General features: G+C 45.0%; 3 protein-coding genes across 6 annotated transcripts in view; 2 read left to right on the forward strand and 1 right to left on the reverse strand.

Annotated features, from left to right (window-relative positions):
- Positions 1 to 5,228, forward strand: LOC144000919 (uncharacterized). 2 transcript variants are annotated; one of them, XM_077494718.1, is made up of 9 exons: positions 7 to 392; positions 462 to 629; positions 1,645 to 1,782; positions 1,843 to 1,950; positions 3,092 to 3,190; positions 3,273 to 3,371; positions 3,747 to 3,845; positions 3,934 to 4,032; positions 4,620 to 5,228. In XM_077494718.1, exons 1-9 carry the CDS (start codon positions 339 to 341, stop codon positions 4,725 to 4,727), a joined length of 972 nt encoding a protein of 323 aa, XP_077350844.1. In that variant the 5' UTR covers positions 7 to 338; the 3' UTR covers positions 4,728 to 5,228. The 2 variants fall into 2 exon arrangements, with proteins under 2 accessions (XP_077350843.1, XP_077350844.1); XM_077494717.1 differs by having other exon boundaries at positions 1 to 392; positions 1,645 to 1,950.
- LOC144000921 (high affinity choline transporter 1-like) lies at positions 4,828 to 10,907 on the reverse strand. The gene is made up of 8 exons (XM_077494720.1): positions 10,724 to 10,907; positions 10,516 to 10,632; positions 9,143 to 9,298; positions 8,404 to 8,552; positions 8,176 to 8,319; positions 7,955 to 8,108; positions 7,571 to 7,788; positions 4,828 to 6,919 (listed from the first exon to the last, which is right to left on the reverse strand). The coding sequence occupies exons 1-8, from the start codon at positions 10,905 to 10,907 to the stop codon at positions 6,404 to 6,406; spliced, it is 1,638 nt and encodes a 545-aa protein (XP_077350846.1). The 3' UTR covers positions 4,828 to 6,403.
- Positions 7,275 to 20,701, forward strand: part of LOC144000918 (uncharacterized) — a 21,229-nt gene continuing 7,802 nt past the window's right edge. Inside the window, exons 1-6 of one of the 3 annotated variants that reach the window (XM_077494715.1) lie at positions 7,275 to 8,526; positions 9,147 to 9,311; positions 10,520 to 11,642; positions 13,733 to 14,538; positions 19,432 to 19,499; positions 20,240 to 20,350. In XM_077494715.1, the coding sequence (XP_077350841.1) occupies positions 13,784 to 14,538; positions 19,432 to 19,499; positions 20,240 to 20,350 (934 nt within the window). In that variant the 5' untranslated portion in view covers positions 7,275 to 8,526; positions 9,147 to 9,311; positions 10,520 to 11,642; positions 13,733 to 13,783. Of the gene's footprint in view, positions 9,312 to 10,519; positions 11,643 to 13,732; positions 14,539 to 19,431; positions 19,500 to 20,239; positions 20,351 to 20,701 lie in introns of all 3 variants that reach the window. The other 2 variants (XM_077494716.1, XM_077494714.1) reach the window with 2 other exon arrangements.

The raw sequence follows: 20,701 nt of genomic DNA on the forward strand, positions 1-20,701 counted from the left end.
TCAACACTCGCCATAAAAAGCACCTGACGTGCCTGCCGGCAGCTCTGATTGGATGACGAGTTCGTCCTCCTGCTGCCGATGACATCATCACATTGCACGGCTGAGGTCACGTGTCCGGAGGACCAAGATTGTCTATACGCGGTAAGCCGCCACCAACTCGCGACAAATCGCAAAAGAAGCTTTCCAGGAACTTGTGTGTGCATATTATGGGATGCTCGTTGTTGGTCTGGAGGTCGGAGCATTTCCTTACAGAGTGAGACCTCGGCCTGGCATGCGCTGTGGAGGGGGTGGGGCGGGTGGTGGCTGTGTGGCAACTATAAAGAGAGAAACACGAGGTCATGCCGACTCATCGCACCGGCGACAACATGGGGCTGCACAGCGTCCAGGAAATGGTCCGTGTGTGTGTGTTTGTGTGCGTGTCAGAGATAAAACACGAGTGACGCTTGCCTCCCCACATCCAGGTGAGCGGCGAGAGGTCAGAGGTCAGCGAAGGCCGCGACTACGAGACGGCGGTGAGTCGCGAGAAGCGAGATGACGGCGACGGACGCGACCGGCGCTCGCACTGCCCCCTGCTGGCGGTGTCGTCGGAGGACGACAGCGGCGACGAGGTCAGCCTGGTGGCCCTCAACGTGAGTAGGCCGGCGCGCCGTTACCATGACAACACGCTGGCAATCGCGCTGCATGGCGACCACTTCCATTTTGGAAAGTTTTTTTTTTTTTTTTTTTTTATTTATTTCGACATCACCAACATCAAATACAGTACAAACAAATTAAGCACCACAAAATGTTACACACAAGTCGATTACAGCACATTACAAGACACATACACTAAAAAAATAAATAAAATAAAAATAAAATAATAATAAAAATAAATAAAAAAATAAGAAAAATAAAAGAAAAAGAACAAGGGGCAGTGTTACCAATTGTCAAAATTAAAGGATCCCATAAATCTTTTAAATCAAGGCAAAGTCATTCAAAAAAACTTCAATAGCAAGGGCATTTTTCTGATTCATAAACCTTAACGATTTTTCAAAGAGCAGAATCTCATTCTTCAAGTGACCATTTTGGAAAGTTTCTTCCAGGAAGTCAGCGGGAATGGATGACGAGGTTCTTTGGTGGCGTTTTGGCGCCCCCCACAGGCACACCTCAGCACTTCATCTGACGAAGCCACATTGATTATTGGTTCATTATTGATCTGTCACGACGGCTTAGTGGCCATATTTCTTTTTTCTTTTCTTTTTTTTCTTATAAGATCATCTCATGCTGCTTCTGCTAACGCTAGCGCTACGCTAATATAATAATACTGCAATAACATAATCCCAATGCTCGGCTATCGCTAGTAATAAATCTCTGCCAGTGCAATGCTAATTAAATGCTAATGATTGAATTAATATTGATATGCTCATATAACAGAAGACAATGACAATTTTCAATGCTAATTCTAAACAATTGTTTTGCTAATGTTGACATGAAATGTTCATTCGTTATCACCCTAATGCTATGCTAACGCTAACATAATGCAAATAATAATGCTATAGTCTACTAGTGTAAATCCATTTCATGTTCTATAAAAATGTTGTGTTTTAGCTTCACCTGTCGAAACCAGGGTGTCAATCATGAAACTGAAATGTTTTGCCTTTCCAGATGGACAAATGCGGCCGTCTGCGTCTGGAGACGGTGGACGACCTTTTCAACATCCTGCAGCTGAGGAAGCGGCGGCGCCAGAGGAAAGCGCCCGCCTACAAGAAGAAGAAGAAGATGGCCCCGCCCACCGAGACGCTGGTGAGACAAACGCCGGCCGCCGCCGCGTTGCGATGTGACGCCATCTTGACGCCTTTTCAGCCCGACACGGTGGAGGCGCCGCTCTTCCTCGCCGCCGCCGTCGACAACAAGATGGCCGTCGTCAACAAGTACCTGAATGAGGGCGGGGACCCCGACGTCGTCGACCACGTGAGTTTGGACAAATGCCAAATGATGCACTTTAACAACATAAAAAAATAAGAGGGGACAAAACATTGATCAAGTATTTTCGAGTAGAAAAATGCTGCAAAAGTCACGTGACTGAACAGCAGCAGAAAAAACACTAGTGACTCCTAGTGGCGACTTCTTTGACTACAAGTTGTCATTTCTACTGGTCACAAATCAGGACTTTTACACATACAATTTTACACAGGTACACATTTTTTTCTACTGGTACAATTTTTTTTGCGTACAATTTTTTTTTTGTATAAATTTCTTTTTTTAAGTACACATTTTCTTTTTCACAGGTACACATTTTTTTTACCGGTCCAATTTTTTTTTTTTTTTTTTTTTACGTATACATTTTTTTTGCGTACAATTTTTGTGTTTACGTACAGATTTTTTTTTTAACGTAAATTTTTTTGAACATACAAATGTATTTTTTTTTAGTACACATTTTCTTTTTGACAGGTACAATTTTTTTTGTACGTACAGATTTTTTTTTTTGATTTTTTTTTTACAGGTACAATTTTTTTTTTTACGTACAGATTTTTTTTTTTTTTTTAACAGGTACAATTTTTTTACAGGTACAAATCACGACTTTACAGACACAAATGTATACTTTTTTGTACAGGTACAATTTTTTTTGTACGTACAGATTTTATTTTTTTTTGGATGGATGGATGGATGAATTTAAAAATAGTATCAATATCGGTATGGGCGATACTAGCCCTGCATTTCCTCGGTTTCGGATCGATACCAACATTTTCAGTATCGCACACCACTAGGAGCACGTGGGCTCCCTCTAGTGGTACACAAAATAATGACGCAATGAAATACGAAAGCCATTCACCAGGAAATTGAAGCAGAGAACAGCCCGGACATTTTTTTTTTTTTGAAGTCATCTGTAACTGCTTAAACAAAAAAATAATCGTCCGATTTTGATTGAACTTAAAGTGTGAAATTGTCAAATGCACATCGTTAGTGGTTTGCAATAATGTGAAAAGGAAAAATGAAATGTTGTTTCGTCCTAGACTGGATTTGTTGTTGTGTAGCGACGGCGGCCTCGTCTGTGGTTTCTCCACTCTGATTGGCTGCTGAGTGATGATGTCATAATGGCGTCTGTGCTCAGTTCCAGAGGACCGCCCTCCACAGGGCCTCCTTCAAAGGTCACGTGGAGGTCATGACCGCGCTACTGGACGCCGGCGCCGCCGTCGACACGAAAGACAAAGTGAGACTGCCGCTTGTCGATGAACGAGCTCCGTGGCAAGGAAATGCTGAGCACTTACGGCGTCTTTGCGTGTGCGTGTCAGTTGGAGTCGACGGCGGTCCACTGGGCCTGCAGAGGCGGGAGTCTTGACGCCCTTCAGCTCCTCCTCCAGCGTGGCGCCAACATCGGTGCCAGAGACAAGGTGGGCCTCGTGCTTGAAGCTAGCAAATGATGCTAATAAATGATGCTAGCAAATGATGCTAGCAAATGATGCTAGCAAGTTATGCAAGCAAATGATGCTAATAAATGATGCTAGCAAGTGATGCTAGCAAAACAAGGCTATCAAATGAGGCTTGGACAAACAAATTGAAGAACTATCGCCACCAAACAAGTCAAACTAATACGGCAAACCACAAATGGAAACTTTTCAATTGTATTCACATTTCTCTTCAAACGGTCAACAGGTTTTGCATTTCATTTTGGGACACCGTCCAAGTCCAAGGTCCACTTTGGGGCACTACTAGAGAAGGGGAAAAAAAAAGCGCATCATCAACTTTTTTCCCCTTGTGTCTCGCAGCTGCAGAGTTGTCCTCTGCACGTGGCCGTCAGGACGGGACACGTCCAGTGCGCCGAGTACCTCATCCACTGCGGCGCCGACGTCAACGCCAAAGACCGGGTGAGCCGGTCGGCGCCGAAGGCAGCTTCTTCTCCGGAAGTGGAAAGTCTCAAGACTAGCTAGCGAGCGTGTTTTTTGCGTGTTTTAGGACGGCGACACTTGCATGCACGACGCGGTGCGGATCAACCGCTTCAAGATGATCAAGCTGCTGATGATGTACGGCGCCAGCCTCAACCTCAAGAACTGCGTCAGTACCTCACGTGCACGCGACAGACCCTCACACTTGTCAGACTTTCTATGATCGTTTTGGTAGCGACGTCATCTTTTGCTGCTTTTTCTACTGGCGGTTGCGAGATGACGTCACTTCCGTGTGACACGCTTTCAAACGTCCTGATTCCGCTGAACAATTTCAAATCATCCCCAAAAGCTCATACATTTAATTCATTACCAAGACTAAAACGAAGGACATTTTTGCTATAAGTATAGTTAATTATTATTTTTTTAAATTTTAAATTAGTTTCATTCATTTTTTTTATTCATCATTATAATTTTAGTTAGTTTTGTAAACCATAACATGTATTTTCAGTTAGTTTTCGTTTTTTTAAAGCATTTTCATTTTTATTTTATGTTGTTAACAAAATTGTTTTTTGAATTTGAGTTTGTTTTAGTTAACTAAAATAACCTTGTTACCTGTTAGTAATATAATCTCACAATAGTCAAGTAATATCAATGGATTAGTTTGCATGACAGGACATGATCAAATCATAAAACAAACATTACATTCCAAATCAAATTTTGCAAAGGCACCAAGTAATCCGTTGTTGTTTGCGACAGGACGGCAAGACGGCGATGGAGACGTTGTACTCGTGGCAGAACGGCGCCAAGAGCCTCCTGTTCAACTTCAGCGAGGAGAAGGCGGAGCTTAACGAGAGGATGATATGACGTCTTGCTGGCGGCCGATTGTTGACGTCATCACAATGTGAAACGTGCCAAAATGTTGCTGGACGACATTTTGGCCTTTTTTTTTTTTTCTTCACGTCTGTGACGCTTCCTCCATTTTCTTTTCTTTCGTCCTCTGGTTGATGATGGCTAGCCAGTGACGACTTGTACTAACTTTATTGATGTTTTAATCGACTCGCCTGCGTCCCTCGATGATGACATCACGGGCTGATGTTTTACTAAGCATGTTTTTCGTTTTTTGATGGTAATGGATGTGAGACAGTTGTGAGGGTCGACAGTACGTCTGGACAGAAAGCGTTTGTGACGTCGATATGACGAGAGATCAGCGATGACTGTTTTTTCGTAACTTTATTGAAATGTTTGTGAATGGGCGGGGCGTGGGCAATGTGCGGCATTCTTCATTCGCACCTTACTTTTGGAATATTTATTGCATGGATGTGGTCATTTCCCCCGATCATTTGTTCAATAAAATGTATGTATTCATATTTGTATCCATCCATCCATCTTCTGGCGCATATCCGAGGTCTGGTCCGGGGGCAGCAGCTTTAGGACTGAAACCCAGACCTCCCTCTCCCCAGCCACTTCAACCAGCTCCTCCGGACGTCTCTCCAGCGGGGCCTCCCGCCGGTGGGACTTGCGAGCCACCTCAGCTGGCTCCTCTCAACGCGGCTAATGGCGTATGTATTTTTAAAAAAGCCATCTGATGAAAGCCAACGTGCATTGAATCATTTCATCGCATTTCCTGACATGATAGTCAGTTCTGCATTTGTATGGCGAAGCCTAATTGCCACGGATATATTTGCAATGTACAGTTGGAAGTGGTATTCCAACCCGGGACCGCCTGCTTAGTGGACAATGCACTGAATTAACCGAGTGCGCCACTGAGCAGTGTCAGAGAGCTCATAAAGACCAGTTGTATGGATGGAAGTGGGCGTGGCAAGTGGGACTTGGAAAAGGTTCAATGTTGAAAGAGAAAATTGTATATTTAACATTTAATTGTTGCAGTGCTGCAAGTAATGTGGACCCTGGAAGACGTGAATTTTTGAAGCAAGTTGAAATTGGAACGCTGTGAATCAAATCGAATGTTTATCTTCGAGACAAAAACGTTTTCCCATCGCTTATGACATCACAAGATGACACTGCCTGGTGGTGACGTGTTAGCAATTTGTCATACTTTTCTCATTTTTTTTCATCTAATGACATAGTGGATGTAAGACAGTTGTAAGGATACAGTCAATCATTTCTTACATGATTTCATTCTTCAACTTTTGATTTTCTTACTGAAAGAAAATATTCTACGTGTTTCACAAAAAAACAACAAATCAAATCTATGAATGAGCTAACCGGCTTGTTTTGAAAACAAAAGTTTGCCCGTCCCTAAACTTTGTTAACAGCGTGCGTCCCCTGATGATGACATCACAGGCTGACCCCGCCTGCTGTTGACGCGCTCGTTAGCAACGTTAGCACGGTTTGTTGATTTGATGTCTGATTGACGGCTGAGAGATGCTGGGAGGAAGTCACCGGATGACGGTTAGATGGAAGTTGTCAATAAAGTCGGTTGGACTGCGAGCGTTTCCTGTTTGCTGACTGGCGGCGCTCGCTCGGCATCATGGGCTCGGGAACGCGGATTTGATTGCAAGCGTTTGCCGCCTACCGACTCAGCAGTCGGTGGTCATCATGGACTGGGCGGCGTCGGGGGCGGTCTTGCCGTCAGAGGTGGCGGGTGGGGTCGGCGTCCGGAAAACGTGGAAAACATCCCAGGTGGCGGGAAGCAGGCGGCGGCGGAAAAGCTGCGATGCCAGGAAGGAGAAGAACAAGATGGCGGCCAGGGAGGAGAGCATGGCGAAGGTCTTGACAGGGAAACGCTGCACGTAGACGGCGCCGTCCCACAAACCGCCCGGGAAACGCAGCGCGGGCGGCAGACCGATCATGGGCTCGCCGCTCAGCGCGCGCACGGCGACGCCCGCGGCGCCGCCCAGCACGGCGCCGTATTGGTTCGTTCCGGCGACGAAGACGACGCAGAGCAGCTGCGGGAAAAGCACGTTGTAGGAAATCTCGGCCCCCACGAACCAGAAGAGGATCACGCTGGTCTTGAGACGGGTCAGCGCCGTCCCCACCACGCCCACCGCCACCACCGTCGCCCGAATGGCCAGCTGCAGCTCGCGCTCCGACGCCTGCCGGACCACAAACTCAACTCAAATGGCGGCCCGGGTCAAAATCCGGACCCCGAGGCCCTTTCATGCAGACCTCCAAGAACATGTACGATCGCCGCGTATCTGCCGAACGAGTCCTCACTACGCGTGTCGTGGATTTTGGGCGCAGCACAAAAATCCTTTCACCGACTCCGGAGTGCCCGAGGACTGTTTGGCCGCATTGGCAAAACGCTATTTGAAGAAAACTTCAGGTCGTCAGCTTTTGGAGGAGATGAATTCTTTTGAATCCGAGATTGGACTTCCCGACGGACCCCCTCTCCTCCGTCCGGGCAAGGGAAACCCAAGACCCTTGTCTTGGGTTTCCCTTGCCCGGACGGAGGTCACCGGGGGGCTCGTTGCTGAGCTCCTGGAGGCCCGGCCAGGCACAGCCCACCCAAAGAGGCAACGTGGGTCCCCTCTTCCCATGGGCTTACCACCGGTGGGGTGGGAGGGGCCAAAGGCCTGGGCTACATAGTGGGTCGGGCGGGGACCACGGAGGAGACCTTTCACACCAACGTACCGAATCCGCTTTCCTTCCAGGCCGCCTCTTCCATGTAGGGTATCTCGCACACTGTTGGCCCCTTTCAATTTGGACATTTTTCACACAGCGCTGCGCTTTTGCGGCTTTGGCACCTGCGGCCTGAGGACGCTATTGTAGATGTTGGCGGTGAAGACGGACGCGGCCGACAGCAAGGCGGAGTCGGCCGACGACATGACGGCGGCGGCCACGCAGCCGATGCCCATGACGGAGATGTACGGCGGCGTCAGGGTCTGCAGCACCACGGGTAGAACCAGAGCCGCCTGGCCCTGCTCGTAAGGGGACGGAGAACCGTACGAGGTCTGGTTCCAGTCTGGACACAAAATACACATATGGGCTGAGACTGAGACTTTCATGGCTGACAAACGCCATCGCACTGAAATTCCTCCTCACGCTTTTTATGCCGCCAGCCTTTCTTGCTGAAGTCATTCACACGGACCCTTTTCATTCAACTTGATCCTGACTGATGGCGGTCTTACCCGTGGACGCCCCCACGGCCCCCAGGAGGATGGGGGGGATGCCGAAGACCAGCAAGATGGCGGCCGAGATGAAGCAGACTCGCTTGGCGGTGGACGGGGACGCCGCCGACAGCGTCCTCTGGTGGAAGGGTTGATAGCCCAGACTGCCCAAAGCCTAAGGGACCGGCACGGCTGTGAGGGGGGGTTGGGGGGGGCTTGGATTCGTGCGTGCGTGCACTGACCAGGAAGAAGTAGTTATCCAGAAGGATCCATACGTTGCTGAGGTCCCAGTCGCCGATCCAGGGCGCGTGCAGCGTGTTGTTGATCAGCGTGGAAGCGATCGGCGTCACGTGAGGATTGGTCACCGCGAAGGGAACGCACGCCCACTGCACGCACACGCACGCGCATGCGCAATCAACATGAGGGATGGATGGCGGTTACGAGCGAGCGGCGTGTTTTGTTTTTGCCACCAGGCTGATGAAGATGAGCACGAGCTGGATGACGTCAGTGTAGGCCACCGAGTAGAGTCCGCCCAGCAGCGTGTACGTGATGGCCACGGCGGCCGAGATCCACACGCTGACCGTGTACGACAGGTCCAGGACCACGCTCATGGTCACGCCTGACACGCACGCATGCGCACACACACACGATGCAGGCGTGAGAGTTGGTCTGGCGCAAGCGTGAATTCGATTCAATTTGACACTTCCAAAGTGTACATATTCAAATGTGGTTGAAACAACACTTTGGAAAGCTTCAAATAATTTCACACTATATGCTGGTCACTATTAAGTACTGAAAATGATCTGACGGTTCAGCAGTTCAAATCTACGGAGGACCAAAATGGCCAAAATTGAGTTGCTAGACAACAAGGTGAAAGAAATAAAAGTGAAAATAAAAACGGATAAAAAAAATATATATAATTCAAAAACTAAATACAAATGTTTATGTATATATATTTTTTGGTTCTTTTTATTTCCATTTATAGTTATTTTCTTGGATATAATTTTCAAATGATATTTTTCATATCCATTTTTATTTCCACTTTTAGTCATTGATTTATTCATTTATTTGGAGTTTTGTCAGTTTGGGTCCTGCATACAAATCAACTTCCAGCGATTTATCCATGAAATTCCAACACTGCAATTTTTGCTTGCCAGTGATTGCTTGTTTGCAAACGTTTGCAAATGTTTGCAAATGTTTGCCACCCACCCAGGCCGGTGAGGGTGGAGGGCACCCAGAAGATGTCGAGGAGGAGCGAGACCACGCTGAAGACGGCCGTCAGGCCTTTGCCGTACTTGCGCTGGAAGGGATCCAACATGGTGACGCAGTGGCTGGCCCGCAGACGGCCGGCGAACACCACACCGCCTGTTGCGCACACGTCAGTCCTCACCTATATCGCACCTTCACCTTTTGCACTTTCGCACACAAATGACCTTTCACGCCACATTTTCTCATCTCACGCTGACTCCTTCCTCTTTTCAAGTTTCATTTGTTCCATCACTCCCATCGCAATTTAAATGCCATCTTTCCCCATTGAAAGGAATGGAAATACACGACCAAAAACAAACAAAAAAATGTTTTTGTTTGGTTTTTTTCACGTGGAAAGTAGCACTCTAGAACAAGAATGCAAAAAATTCACAAATAATTCTTTTGCATCATTAGTATTAAAGGGAAAATTGATGCGTTGAATCATTTTCAGCTGTGAAAAGTTCACGTTTTGTTCACAACTAATTTGATAATTCATTATTTTTCAGGTACCATTAATACCTTTCAAAAGTATATTTTTTTGACTTGCTGTCGACTGATGATGACATCACCCGTGCTGAGGAAGTAGGTAACGACCAATCGTGGCTCACCTGTTTTCTGGGGTTGCTCAGCAAACTCAGCCATGATTGGTCGTTATCTACTTCTTCAGCACAGGTGATGTCATCATCGCTCGACAGCAAGTAGAAAAATGACACTTTCAAGGTATTGTACATGAAAAATAATGAAGTTACCACATTAATTATAGACAAAATATGAACTTTGTACTGCCGAAAATGGCTCAATGAGTCCAGTATCCTTTTAATAAGTGGTTGCTATGCCTGCTGTATGCAATTTGGCCACCAGGAAGCAGTATAATCCAGCCATGCAGACAAAAAAGAAGAAGATTTTCACAACTACAGGAATATTAGTCACTTTTTTGTTTTGTTTTTGCAGATAACAAATATATGCCTGTGTGATTATTGCTATATTATTTGACTTCATGTTCAGGTTCAAATATCCACAACTATCAATGTGTGTAACTTGTTAGCCAGTCTATGGGGTTTCCCATCATGTGTTAGCTTTAAGCTAGCAGACTTGCTAACGTGTGGTTTTCTGTTGAGTTTGAGAGTAAAAAACATCTTTTTGGATGAATATCTCCTCGTTTTATCCGCCCTGCATGTCAAGTGAGTTGCGTTCATTGCCACCCTACATTGGTTGTCTCGCCAATCGTTGCTCAAGATTGGTCGAATGATGTCTAAGTCAAGTCACTCTTATCTCAAGGCGCCGCTGTGTAACCCTTTCACAAACAGGATTTTCTTTTTTAATTTTTTTTTTACCAAGAATAAAGGAGGTGCTGTATGCCAGCGTGACGGCGGTGGCCCAGGCCGCGCCCATGGAGGGCGTGTACACCATCTCAGCCAGGCCCACGATGAAGCCGCCTCCGACCCACGTGGCTTCGGGAAGGGAACGACCACCACGTGCATGTTAATTGGACTCGGCAGGCAGGGAAAATGGAGGGAAAAAAAGCAAACAACAGATGCTCACCTGTCATGGTGAAGATGCCCACCAGCAGGCTGATGCTGCGGTTGCCTAGCAACGACATCTCCAGGGTGCCGCTCACCCGCTTGCGCTTCTCCCGCCTGGACTTCAACGCCGCCCAGATGCCGATGGCGAGGACCACCGCGTAGAAGAAGAACATGGAGATGATGCCCGGGATGTTGGCAGCCATCTTGGACTGAAAGAGCAACAAAACAAACAAAAAAAAGCACGGAGTGGACTTTACTGGTCAAGCGGAATCCAAATGTTTGTTGTTACTTTGTTGACGAAGAAGTTCATTAAGTGCATTTTTCAATAGGAGACTTAGAAAAGGAATCTTTCATCTCTAAACTTGACTTACCTTCACTTTGGCATGACTCACTCAAATCAAGTTCACTTTACTTAGTAACATGGGTTCCTCTGGGATAGTTACTCTTTATGAACATGCTTGTGGACACTCATTCTCTTTATTCAAATTATTAGTATTGGTACCCCTGAGCGACTGAATTCAGTCTTATAACATTCCCAAGAACACAAAATTAAATTTGAATGAGGCGTTAATTCATCCATCAAATAACTAAATAAATAAAGTAGCGAGATTGAAATGAGTGGAAAAAGCAGATCAGTTTTGCGGGTGACGCATGTCAGATTATGTCCACCAGGGGTCGTTAGCGCAAACCAAAGCACCCAATTGTAGTAGAGGAAGAAGGAAAGGGCGTCTCGTGGTTGGCTCGTTTCAAACTGAGCGCGCCAGACGCTCGTCAATCATCTACCACCTTGTTTGTTTGGTTTTTGTTTTTTTGTCAGTCTGTCACGTTCAACGCACGTGTTGTCGACGTCTGCTTCGTTTTGCCGACTTTCTTCCAAATCAATTTTCTCCTCGCGTTTATTCTTCTGCTCGCTTTTATGTGTCAAGACGAGCTGGCAGGTGAGTTTGAAAGCCGTAAGTGACGTAACGTTAGAAACGTTGCTGTTTTTCCTGCGTGTGGTTTTTTACATCCAGAAAATGGGGGTGCGGGGATGGATAGAAAGGAGCTCGTGGCTAGGCTAGTTAGCCTTCAAATGACGTCACTTCCGTTCGTTGCACTGGTTTGTTACGTTCCATGTATGCGATCTTTATCTGTCCAAACGTGTCTCTTTGTGGACAAAAACTGCAATAACAAACTGCTATATAGAGGTATATAAACTAATAAATGTTTCCCTTTACCTCTTGGGAGACGGAATTGAATCGAAATATTTACTCATCGTAATGTTAAGTCACTTAGATGCCAATACAATATAGAAGCTTCCCCATTCCACCCAAAGCTATTGTACGATTTAAAATTATTGACAATATTTATCCCTGTAAGGAATTTTAACATTGAGCACAAAGAATGTACTTTTTGCACCAGTAACATAAAAACAGAAGAACATTTGTTTTCTTTTTTGTATCTTTGCAAAGCTTTTTTGCGGCAGCTTCTGTCTCACCAGTGCCTCAAGTTAACCAACAGCAAGTTATTGATTTACTGGCAAAAAGGTTAATATTTCCAATGTTTAACACTTGCAGCGCATGTCATGGACACTTAACGTCTGCTCTTCTTCATGTTCACAGCTCACAAACCACACACGCGTTTGTGTTATCATGATTTCCTTTGTGGAGGAGAAAAGTATTTATCTGCACTGTTTTTTTTTGTTTTAATAAAAGTAACAATGTCTAGAGCAGCGGAGCAGAATGATGTTTTCAAATCACTTTTGACAGCAAATGCTGATGTGCAGCATTTGTGGCTCTTGCTGAAGACGTCCTAAAATGATGAAAACTTTTGTATGTAGCCCATAGGCAGTATCTTATTTTGAAATGACTCGGGCAGAACCATCAAAAAGCCCCAAACGGGTCACAATGCTGTCTACGGGTTTTAAGGTCGCTGGCATAGACGGCATTTCTGATGAATACAAATCCGAGTTGACCGCAAGTCATTTTCTTCAAAACAGTGGATACATTTGAGCATTTTTCAGCATCTTGTCAATCGACATCTCGCTAATTGATTGTTAGCTTTCATCGTCACATGTTCTTCTTCTTAACGACATTTATTTTCACATCTTCATCATCTTCACTTGGAGCTCTGGTCCAGCTGCAAAATTCAAATTTTTACCTACCAAGATTAAGTGAACCTGATTGTTGGCAAAAAAATAAATGAAAATGCTGAAAAGGCTACAAATGGAGATGAGAAAGAAGCGTTTGATGATGAGCGAGATCGCAGCAGATTGAAACCTGATAACTTTAAGATGGTTTGATTTTGTACAAGAAAACCTTTGTTAGTTTGAGAAGTCCAAAAGTTTTGCCTGACATGCTGAATAATTGCGATGAAGCTGCTCATGATTTGTGCAGGTCGAGTTAGCGGTCGAAAGAAGGAAGGTGTTGAAGGTCGTGATAGACCGATATGGTTTTTTCAAGGTCGACACCGATTATTAGTGGTCAAGGAGCCCAATAACCAAGAGAAAGAGAAAATATTAGCATCAAAATAAAAACGGTTTCTTTTTATTTTGAACATATAAGGAATTGACAGCTTTGTTTAAAAATTCTAAAAAAAAAAAAAAAAAAAAAAAAGCTAATTTGGGAGCTTCAAATTAAGTTTTCCAAAATTTCAACAATCAGCCGGGCTGATAATCGGTCTATCCCTAGTTAAAGATCACGTTGCAAATTGAAAGTAAGCCACCCGAGTCCAAGCGGGAAAAACAAAAAACGAAACGTCTTTTGCATATGGTGGAGGTCAGGTGTGACCTGTGACCACCTGCGGAATCGTCGTCAGCTTACCTTGGGAGTGACGGCAGGTGCGTGTTTGCTGCTTGTGTTTTCTTCTGTCCTGCGTCTCTGGAAAATTCTTCTTTTGATGAGACTGTCTGTCCTTTTGATGTGCAACCAGGTCTTTGTGGAAGACCTCCGCCCCTCGTCAGCCATGTGACATGATGACTTAACGCATAACTTATTACATTATTCGTAAGGATTTGTGTGTTTTTTTTTTTTGTTGGTTTCTCATAAAGCTGTTAGAGGAGAAGCAGCGGTCGGAATGGCGCAAGTGGCAGGAGGACAAGATGGCTCTGATTGGTCAGACGAAGGAGGCGGAGGACAAGCGCAAGCAGGAAATGAGAAAGTTTGCAGAGGACCGAGAACGCTACCTGGCCCGGAGGACCGAGAACGCTACCTGGCCCGGAGGACCGAGAACGCTACCTGGCCCGGAGGACCGAGAGCGCTACCTGGCCCGGAGGACCGAGAGCGCTACCTGGCCCGGAGGATCGAGAACGCTACCTGGCCCGGAGGACAGAGAGCGCTACCTGGCCCGGAGGACCGAAAGCGCTACCTGGCCCGGAGGACAGAGAGCGCTACCTGGCCCGGAGGACCGAAAGCGCTACCTGGCCCGGAGGACAGAGAGCGCTACCTGGCCCGGAGGACCGAGAGCGCTACCTGGCCCGGAGGACCGAGAGCGCTACCTGGCCCGGAGGACCGAGAGCGCTACCTGGCCCGGAGGACCGAGAGCGCTACCTGGCCCGGAGGACCGAGAGCGCTACCTGGCCCGGAGGACCGAGAGCGCTACCTGGCCCGGAGGACCGAGAGCGCTACCTGGCCCGGAGGACCGAGAGCGCTACCTGGCCCGGAGGACAGAGAGCGCTACCTGGCCCGGAGGACCGAGAGCGCTACCTGGCCCGGAGGACCGAGAGCGCTACCTGGCCCGGAGGACCGAGAGCGCTACCTGGCCCGGAGGACCGAGAGCGCTACCTGGCCCGGAGGACCGAGAGCGCTACCTGGCCCGGAGGACCGAGAGCGCTACCTGGCCCGGAGGACCCAGCTGGTGAGATGCAAACTTGATCAATCTTCATCATTGTTTACATGTTGTTGGTGCAAAAATGCCATCACTTCTTTTTGGTCAGTTGGCATAGAAACCATTCAACACATATTTGATTAGATCACAGTGATTTGTTTCATTTGTATTACTATTAGAATCGATCTAATAACTCATTGACTGGCAGCCATTTTGACAGAAGCAACCCCCGTCGCTTGGATTTGGACTAATTTTGCCAGGTCCACAGAATATTGTGTTCTATTACTATAAAAACATGGAACCTATCAAAAGAAAGATTAGTCTCTCTTCTTTCATCAGGAAATAAAAGTATATTTCTATCTGTTTCCGGTTTGCAGCAATTAGCATTACAATATAGCTGAGTTTCATCATTATTCACAAATCTGCTTAGAATTGTGGGGAAACGGCTTGTTTTCATCATGTCCCTGGTCGATCTCTTATACTCTGCTGCCACCTGTTGGCCTTTTTTTTTTTTGTAATAACTACCATTGCTTTTAAGCGACCTCTTCAGGTCAGAAGCTGCATGAAAGCCTTCTGTATGCTCGAGCATGAAAAAAAACAAAAAACATATCAATATGTTTTTGGGTCCATGGCAACATTGGAAAATAGAACGTGTTTAAAGAGTTTAGAAAGTGGCAAATTTGTGAGAAAAACGCGTAAATTTGTGAGTTTAGAAAGTGTCAAATTTGCGACAACAAATTTGCGGAGGTCCACCACCCTGACGATCAAGCATGTTCCAACGTGTACATTTCTGTTTCCAGAATTATTATTTACACATTCATACATTTTGGTTTTATTTTTTTTTTTTTTGTGCAAGTATCCAAGTTGTGTCGAATCTGCTGCTCTCCGTCATTCACTTGCATTGACCTAAAGTATGCTCACGACTGATTGGTTCGTTCTCGTCAGCTGATCGGGGATCAGGAAGTGTTGACTCAAGTCTAAATTTAGAATGAATCCGTCTCCATCCTGCCTTCGTTTTTTGTTGTTAGTTTTAGTTGACAAAAATAACCTTGATCTGAGTTGGGCCTAACTGAGGCACAGGTTCACCCGCAGACGTTCTGAAAAAGTCCATTTCTTTCTCAGCAATTCTCGCTGCCGCCTCCAGAGGGAGACAAAGTCAAAGTGTTCACTTGACACACTGACTCTTTTGTGTCAGCTTGAACGGCGCACTCATTTTTTATTTTTTTTTTAATTCTGCGCGTGTGCATGTTTGTGTTAAAGTTAGCAAGAGGCAAAGAACAAGAACGCAAGCCTTCCAAAAGGTCACACAAACGCACGCACACACGGACGAGAGAGAGGTCTATATGCTGAAAGTGTGCCAGTAGTTATGTAAGAGGTTTGCAACAAGAGCAGCTTGTTACTCAAAAGGCTTCCAAATAAACGGCGATGTCACTTCTTGTGTTTGAACAGGAGCTGGCTCACTGTTTGCACGAGCTGATGAATTTCCATGGGAACGTGGAGGAAAACTTCTACAAATGTAAAAACGTGTCAATTTGTTTTTTAATACTTTGTCCTTCACTCCCAAAAGCACATTTATACGGTTTTGTTTGTTTGTTTTTTAATCCTAGAGCATGCAGAAGGCTTTGATGCAGTTTCTGACCTGAAGAGGTCGCTTAAAGCAATGGGAGTCATGAAGGAAAATGGCCAGCAGCAGAGTATAAGAGATCAGCCAGGATTGCGTTGCTACAAGCTCTTTTTGCCAGTTTTCAACAGGAATTATTGGCGAAACTGAACTATATTCTAATGCTAATTGCTGCAAACTGGTAACAGATACAAATGTACTTTTTTTTTTTTTTTTTTCTGTTAAAATTAGATACTGTAATCTTTGTTTTGGTAGGTTCCATGTTGTTATCGCCGTAGAACACAATATTTTGTGGGCCTTGCAAAACCAGTCCAAATTCAGTAAAACAGCCAGGATAATATCATTTTTCGTTTCGTTTTCAGTTGATGCCATGAATTGGACTGGTGAACATCACACTTTCATTGTGGAAATGTTTATTAATCCATAACAAGATCGAAAATGAGATGGTAAGTCACGGGATGGCACACGATCTGTTTGACCAAACTAAAACTAAACTATTAGATCGATATTTTAGTGCAAGTATCAATCCGATAGCGATACTGTACCGACTTGGTATCGATAATATCGATATTTGGATCGATCCACCCACCACTGAAACTGACTTGATACCCGATAATATTGATATTTGTATTGATCCGCCCAACACTGAAACTAAACTATAGATTTAGTGCCAGTATCGATCCGATATCGGTACGGACTTATTATTGATATTCGGATTGATCCGCCCACCTTTACCGACCAGTTGTTTTGTAGTTTTGTTGATTCTTTGAAGTGATTCATTTTGGATGGACTTGGACTTGTTGCGAGCGCAACGTCAAACAACAACAAGGCAACTTGTGAGAATGTCAAACAAGTGCACATTCTTTGGCCCGTTTCCAGAGGCGGAGCCTAAAAAAAAGCATCACGATGAATGCGTCGTTGGCGTTCCCCTGCGTGCACCAAACGTTCCACGTAACACGTGGAACAAACGTCGGCGGTGAATTACGAGCCAAGCGGCGGACGCGCTCGCGTTGGGCTCTCAAGTGAAAGTAGCAGCTGGCTTCTAAAAGTTAAGTCGCACCAAAGTGGAGGCCAACGTGTCAAAGCTGCCCGAGGGCGTGTGCGTGAGTGTGCGTGAGCATGTGGATGTGTGCATGGAATGTAGCTAGCGGCTAGCAGGAAGTCGTTAACAGTCGCCGATTCCAGTCACTTGAATTCACCAACCTGATCGGACTTGCTGCTTAAATGCTCTTAAGGCAACCTTTGCAATTGGAAATGACAATATTAGATTTAGCAGCATTTAGTTATAATTCTTAAATTCCTCTTGTTTATGTTTAATACATTTAAAACTGCATAAATCACTCCGTTTCTACTAGACATAGACTGATACGTTTCTTTTCCAGGGCAGATACTCGGCGTTTAACGATAATGGCAATATTGTGATATTGTGATATTAAAACTGCCACAATATATCGTCGTCGTCATTTACATTTCAGAAGGTGCAAAGAGTTCCCAGGCTTAGCAGTATCTCTGAAAATGTTAATTAGTTCCTTGAAGTGACACTTTTTGAAATGGATCTCTTATCGGCTGTACAATTCTTCAAAATGGCCGATGCCGATATTCGTCAAAATGCTGAATATCGGTCGGGCCGATAATCAGTCTCTCCCTAGTTTCTACTAAGTTAGTGTCTCAAATGTTTTCCAATTTGGATCCTGTAAAAGTTTCAGATGGTATGGCGAGAACCGTTTTTTGGGAGGAGCAATATGGCCGCCTGGCAACCTCAAAAGTCGGTTATCGGCTATCCAGTCATATTCAGTGTTCCCTCGCTATGACGCAGTTCACTTTTCGCTGTATCGCAGATTTTTTTTTTTTTTTTTTTTTTTTTTTTATGTGCTATTTTGCATTCCATTAATTTTTTTGGAAGTAATTAGCCATTTTAGAAAATTTATGAAGGTTTGAACATTGAGAATGTTTAATCAAGAGAGAAATGTAAATGTCTTGATAAGAAAAGTGTATCAACTGTGGTGGGGGGTTTTAGAACCTTAAAACATGGATAACAAATGTAAGACATAAAGCTAACTACTTTGCGTATTTGATTTTGTTTTGGAACGGCAAACGAGGGAACACCGTATAAAGATCAGTGGTACACCCCTGCACGAAGCTAACAGATGTTGCGCTAAGCTAGGCGGCTCTTTGCCAGGCAGGCGACGACATCATCGTCATCGTCTGTTTTGACGTCAACCAATTTGGAGTGGCTGCCAAAGTTTGTTTTGCAGTCGAGCCGGTTGAGTCGCCGGCCGCCATCCGACGCTCGTTTCTCCAGTTGTGTTGGCAAGTCAAAGCGGAAAAAATGGAGCCAGTGGCGGCTCGTATCTGGGAAAACTCTTAAGTGGGTCACTCGTATCTTTTGTGGCCCTTTTCCCGCACGCATCGCGTGCGTGATCGCGTGTTGCGCTGGTTTATTGCATATTGTATGGAATCAGTCTTTTCTTTTCTTTTCTTTTTTTCTCGTCTTTCATTGGCTGAACTTTGCACTGTTGGCTGCAAAGTGCAAATGTGTAACTCACCGTATGCTTATCAGACTGTATCGCTATCGTGTTCCTGATGAATGCAATCGTAGCACGTTGCTAGCCTGTCTTTGACATAGCTGAAGAAATGTATTGAATTGTACGCTGCATGTTTGCTATTTATTGATTGCGTTTGCACCTGGAGGCAAACTGGATTTTGTTTAAGTTCTGACGTGTGCATGACAAAATTGAATAAAATCTCAAACATATCGGACTTTATCAGTCAGCCATTTTGTGTACTGCTTCAGTGTCATGGCGGTTATTTGTATATTTGCGATCATTATATTTGCAAATACCACAATGACATCTAATGTCTCCGCACTTGATTGTTATAGTCAGCCATGCTGAAAATAAACAAACATGCTATTAACTTGCTAGTAAACACGATAACAAAGCAACGAGTAAAGATGCTAACAAATATGCTAATGTGTTAGAGGTCAAATGTCTCCTATAAATGATGATGTATTATCAAAATGAGTACTGATGTCTGATCACGGTCATAAGGAATAAGCCATGCTAACAAACATGCTAGCAGGCGTGCTTACAGGTTAGCCTTTTCATCAATATTGTGTGAAAGTTAGCTTATTGCTTATCACAATGATTACAAACGTCTCAAAACAAGTCTGCCATGCTAACAAACTGGTTAGCCAGAAAGCTAATGAAGATGCTCGGACATGAATATGCAAATAAATAGGCTACTGATAAATACTAAACATGCCAAACAACACGCTAACAGGTGAGCCTGGTGTGTTGCAGGTGTAGCAGAAGGAAATGGGCGTGGTCAAATCGTACAAGAGATTCCTGTCACCAAACACGGCCAGAAGGTATTTTTATTGTTGACTTACCGTTGATGTGGAGTGAGCGGCTGAACAATTCCATCAGTTTCCACTAGATGGCAGAAGGTCCAACGAACGTTGATGCCAGACAATTGATTGTTAAGCAGGCCCACCGAATTCAGAGGTCATCATGATGATTTTGCTAAAAAAAAACAAAACTCGAGATCTGCGTGATGTGGAGCGGAATTCCACTTTGCACGACTCTTTTGAGTTCATAAAAAGCCAAGATAAAGAATAGAATAGTAAGTCGTGCGTTATGGCAAACATTTGTATATTATCCCAAGCACCAATTTGCAACGTATGTTGAAAATGGAGTTGTGTACACATTTGGACCATTGATTTTTTTTTTTTGTGTATGTGCGTGTCCTACTTGTGTGTCTGTTTTGTCTGCTCAGTGAAAGTGTTTTTGTTCTCACGTTACTTTTTTTTAGCTCTGCTCAGTGCAGCCAAGCAGGAAGTTCTGGATTGGACTTGACCTTTTTGACGCACACGCACGCACAGCAAATCGTTTAGCGTGTTCCTCTTCCGACTGGCGTGGATGACCTCGTATTTCCCGCCGACTTTGCGTTCCTGCTCCTTTTTCTCGCCATCTTTGAACAGTGTGTGTCGTTTCACCTCACGTTTGCCCGTGTTTTTGTTTTTACGCTGTTTTGTTTTTATGTCTATGTTTTTAGATATTTCTATTATTTTATTGATGTATTATATATTGTTGTTGTTCCCTTTCCCAGAGTACGTGCAGCTGCACGTGGAGCTCCCGCTGAGCAAATGCATCTCCAAGCAGTTTGCCGCCTTCTATCGCGGCTTCCACAACGTCACAACGCGCCTCCGACGCCCTCACGGTCAGTTGTTGGCATGTCTGTTGCACGTTAACGTTACCCGTTATGCACGTTACAAGCACGCATTACAGCCACGATATGCAAGTGACATCATGTTACACGCACAAGATGCACACGTATGTTGTTGCATGTACATTCCAGTCACGCTCGTCTCAAAAGATGATGTCACATGACGCGCGCAACTTCCCATTCGCTCTTGCATCACTTCCTGTGCGGCAACACGCGAATGAGGAAACTCACGCCGGCGTTTTGATTCCACTCCTTGCAAGCTCGACTAAGTCGCCAGCTTTCACAAGAGGAGGTCAAAGGTCATAATGCTGTGTGTCACTTGTAATCCAAACATCACCACCTGAG

The sequence above is a fragment of the Festucalex cinctus genome, chromosome 14 (genome assembly GCF_051991245.1).
Source record: "Festucalex cinctus isolate MCC-2025b chromosome 14, RoL_Fcin_1.0, whole genome shotgun sequence".
Lineage (NCBI taxonomy): Eukaryota > Metazoa > Chordata > Actinopteri > Syngnathiformes > Syngnathidae > Festucalex > Festucalex cinctus.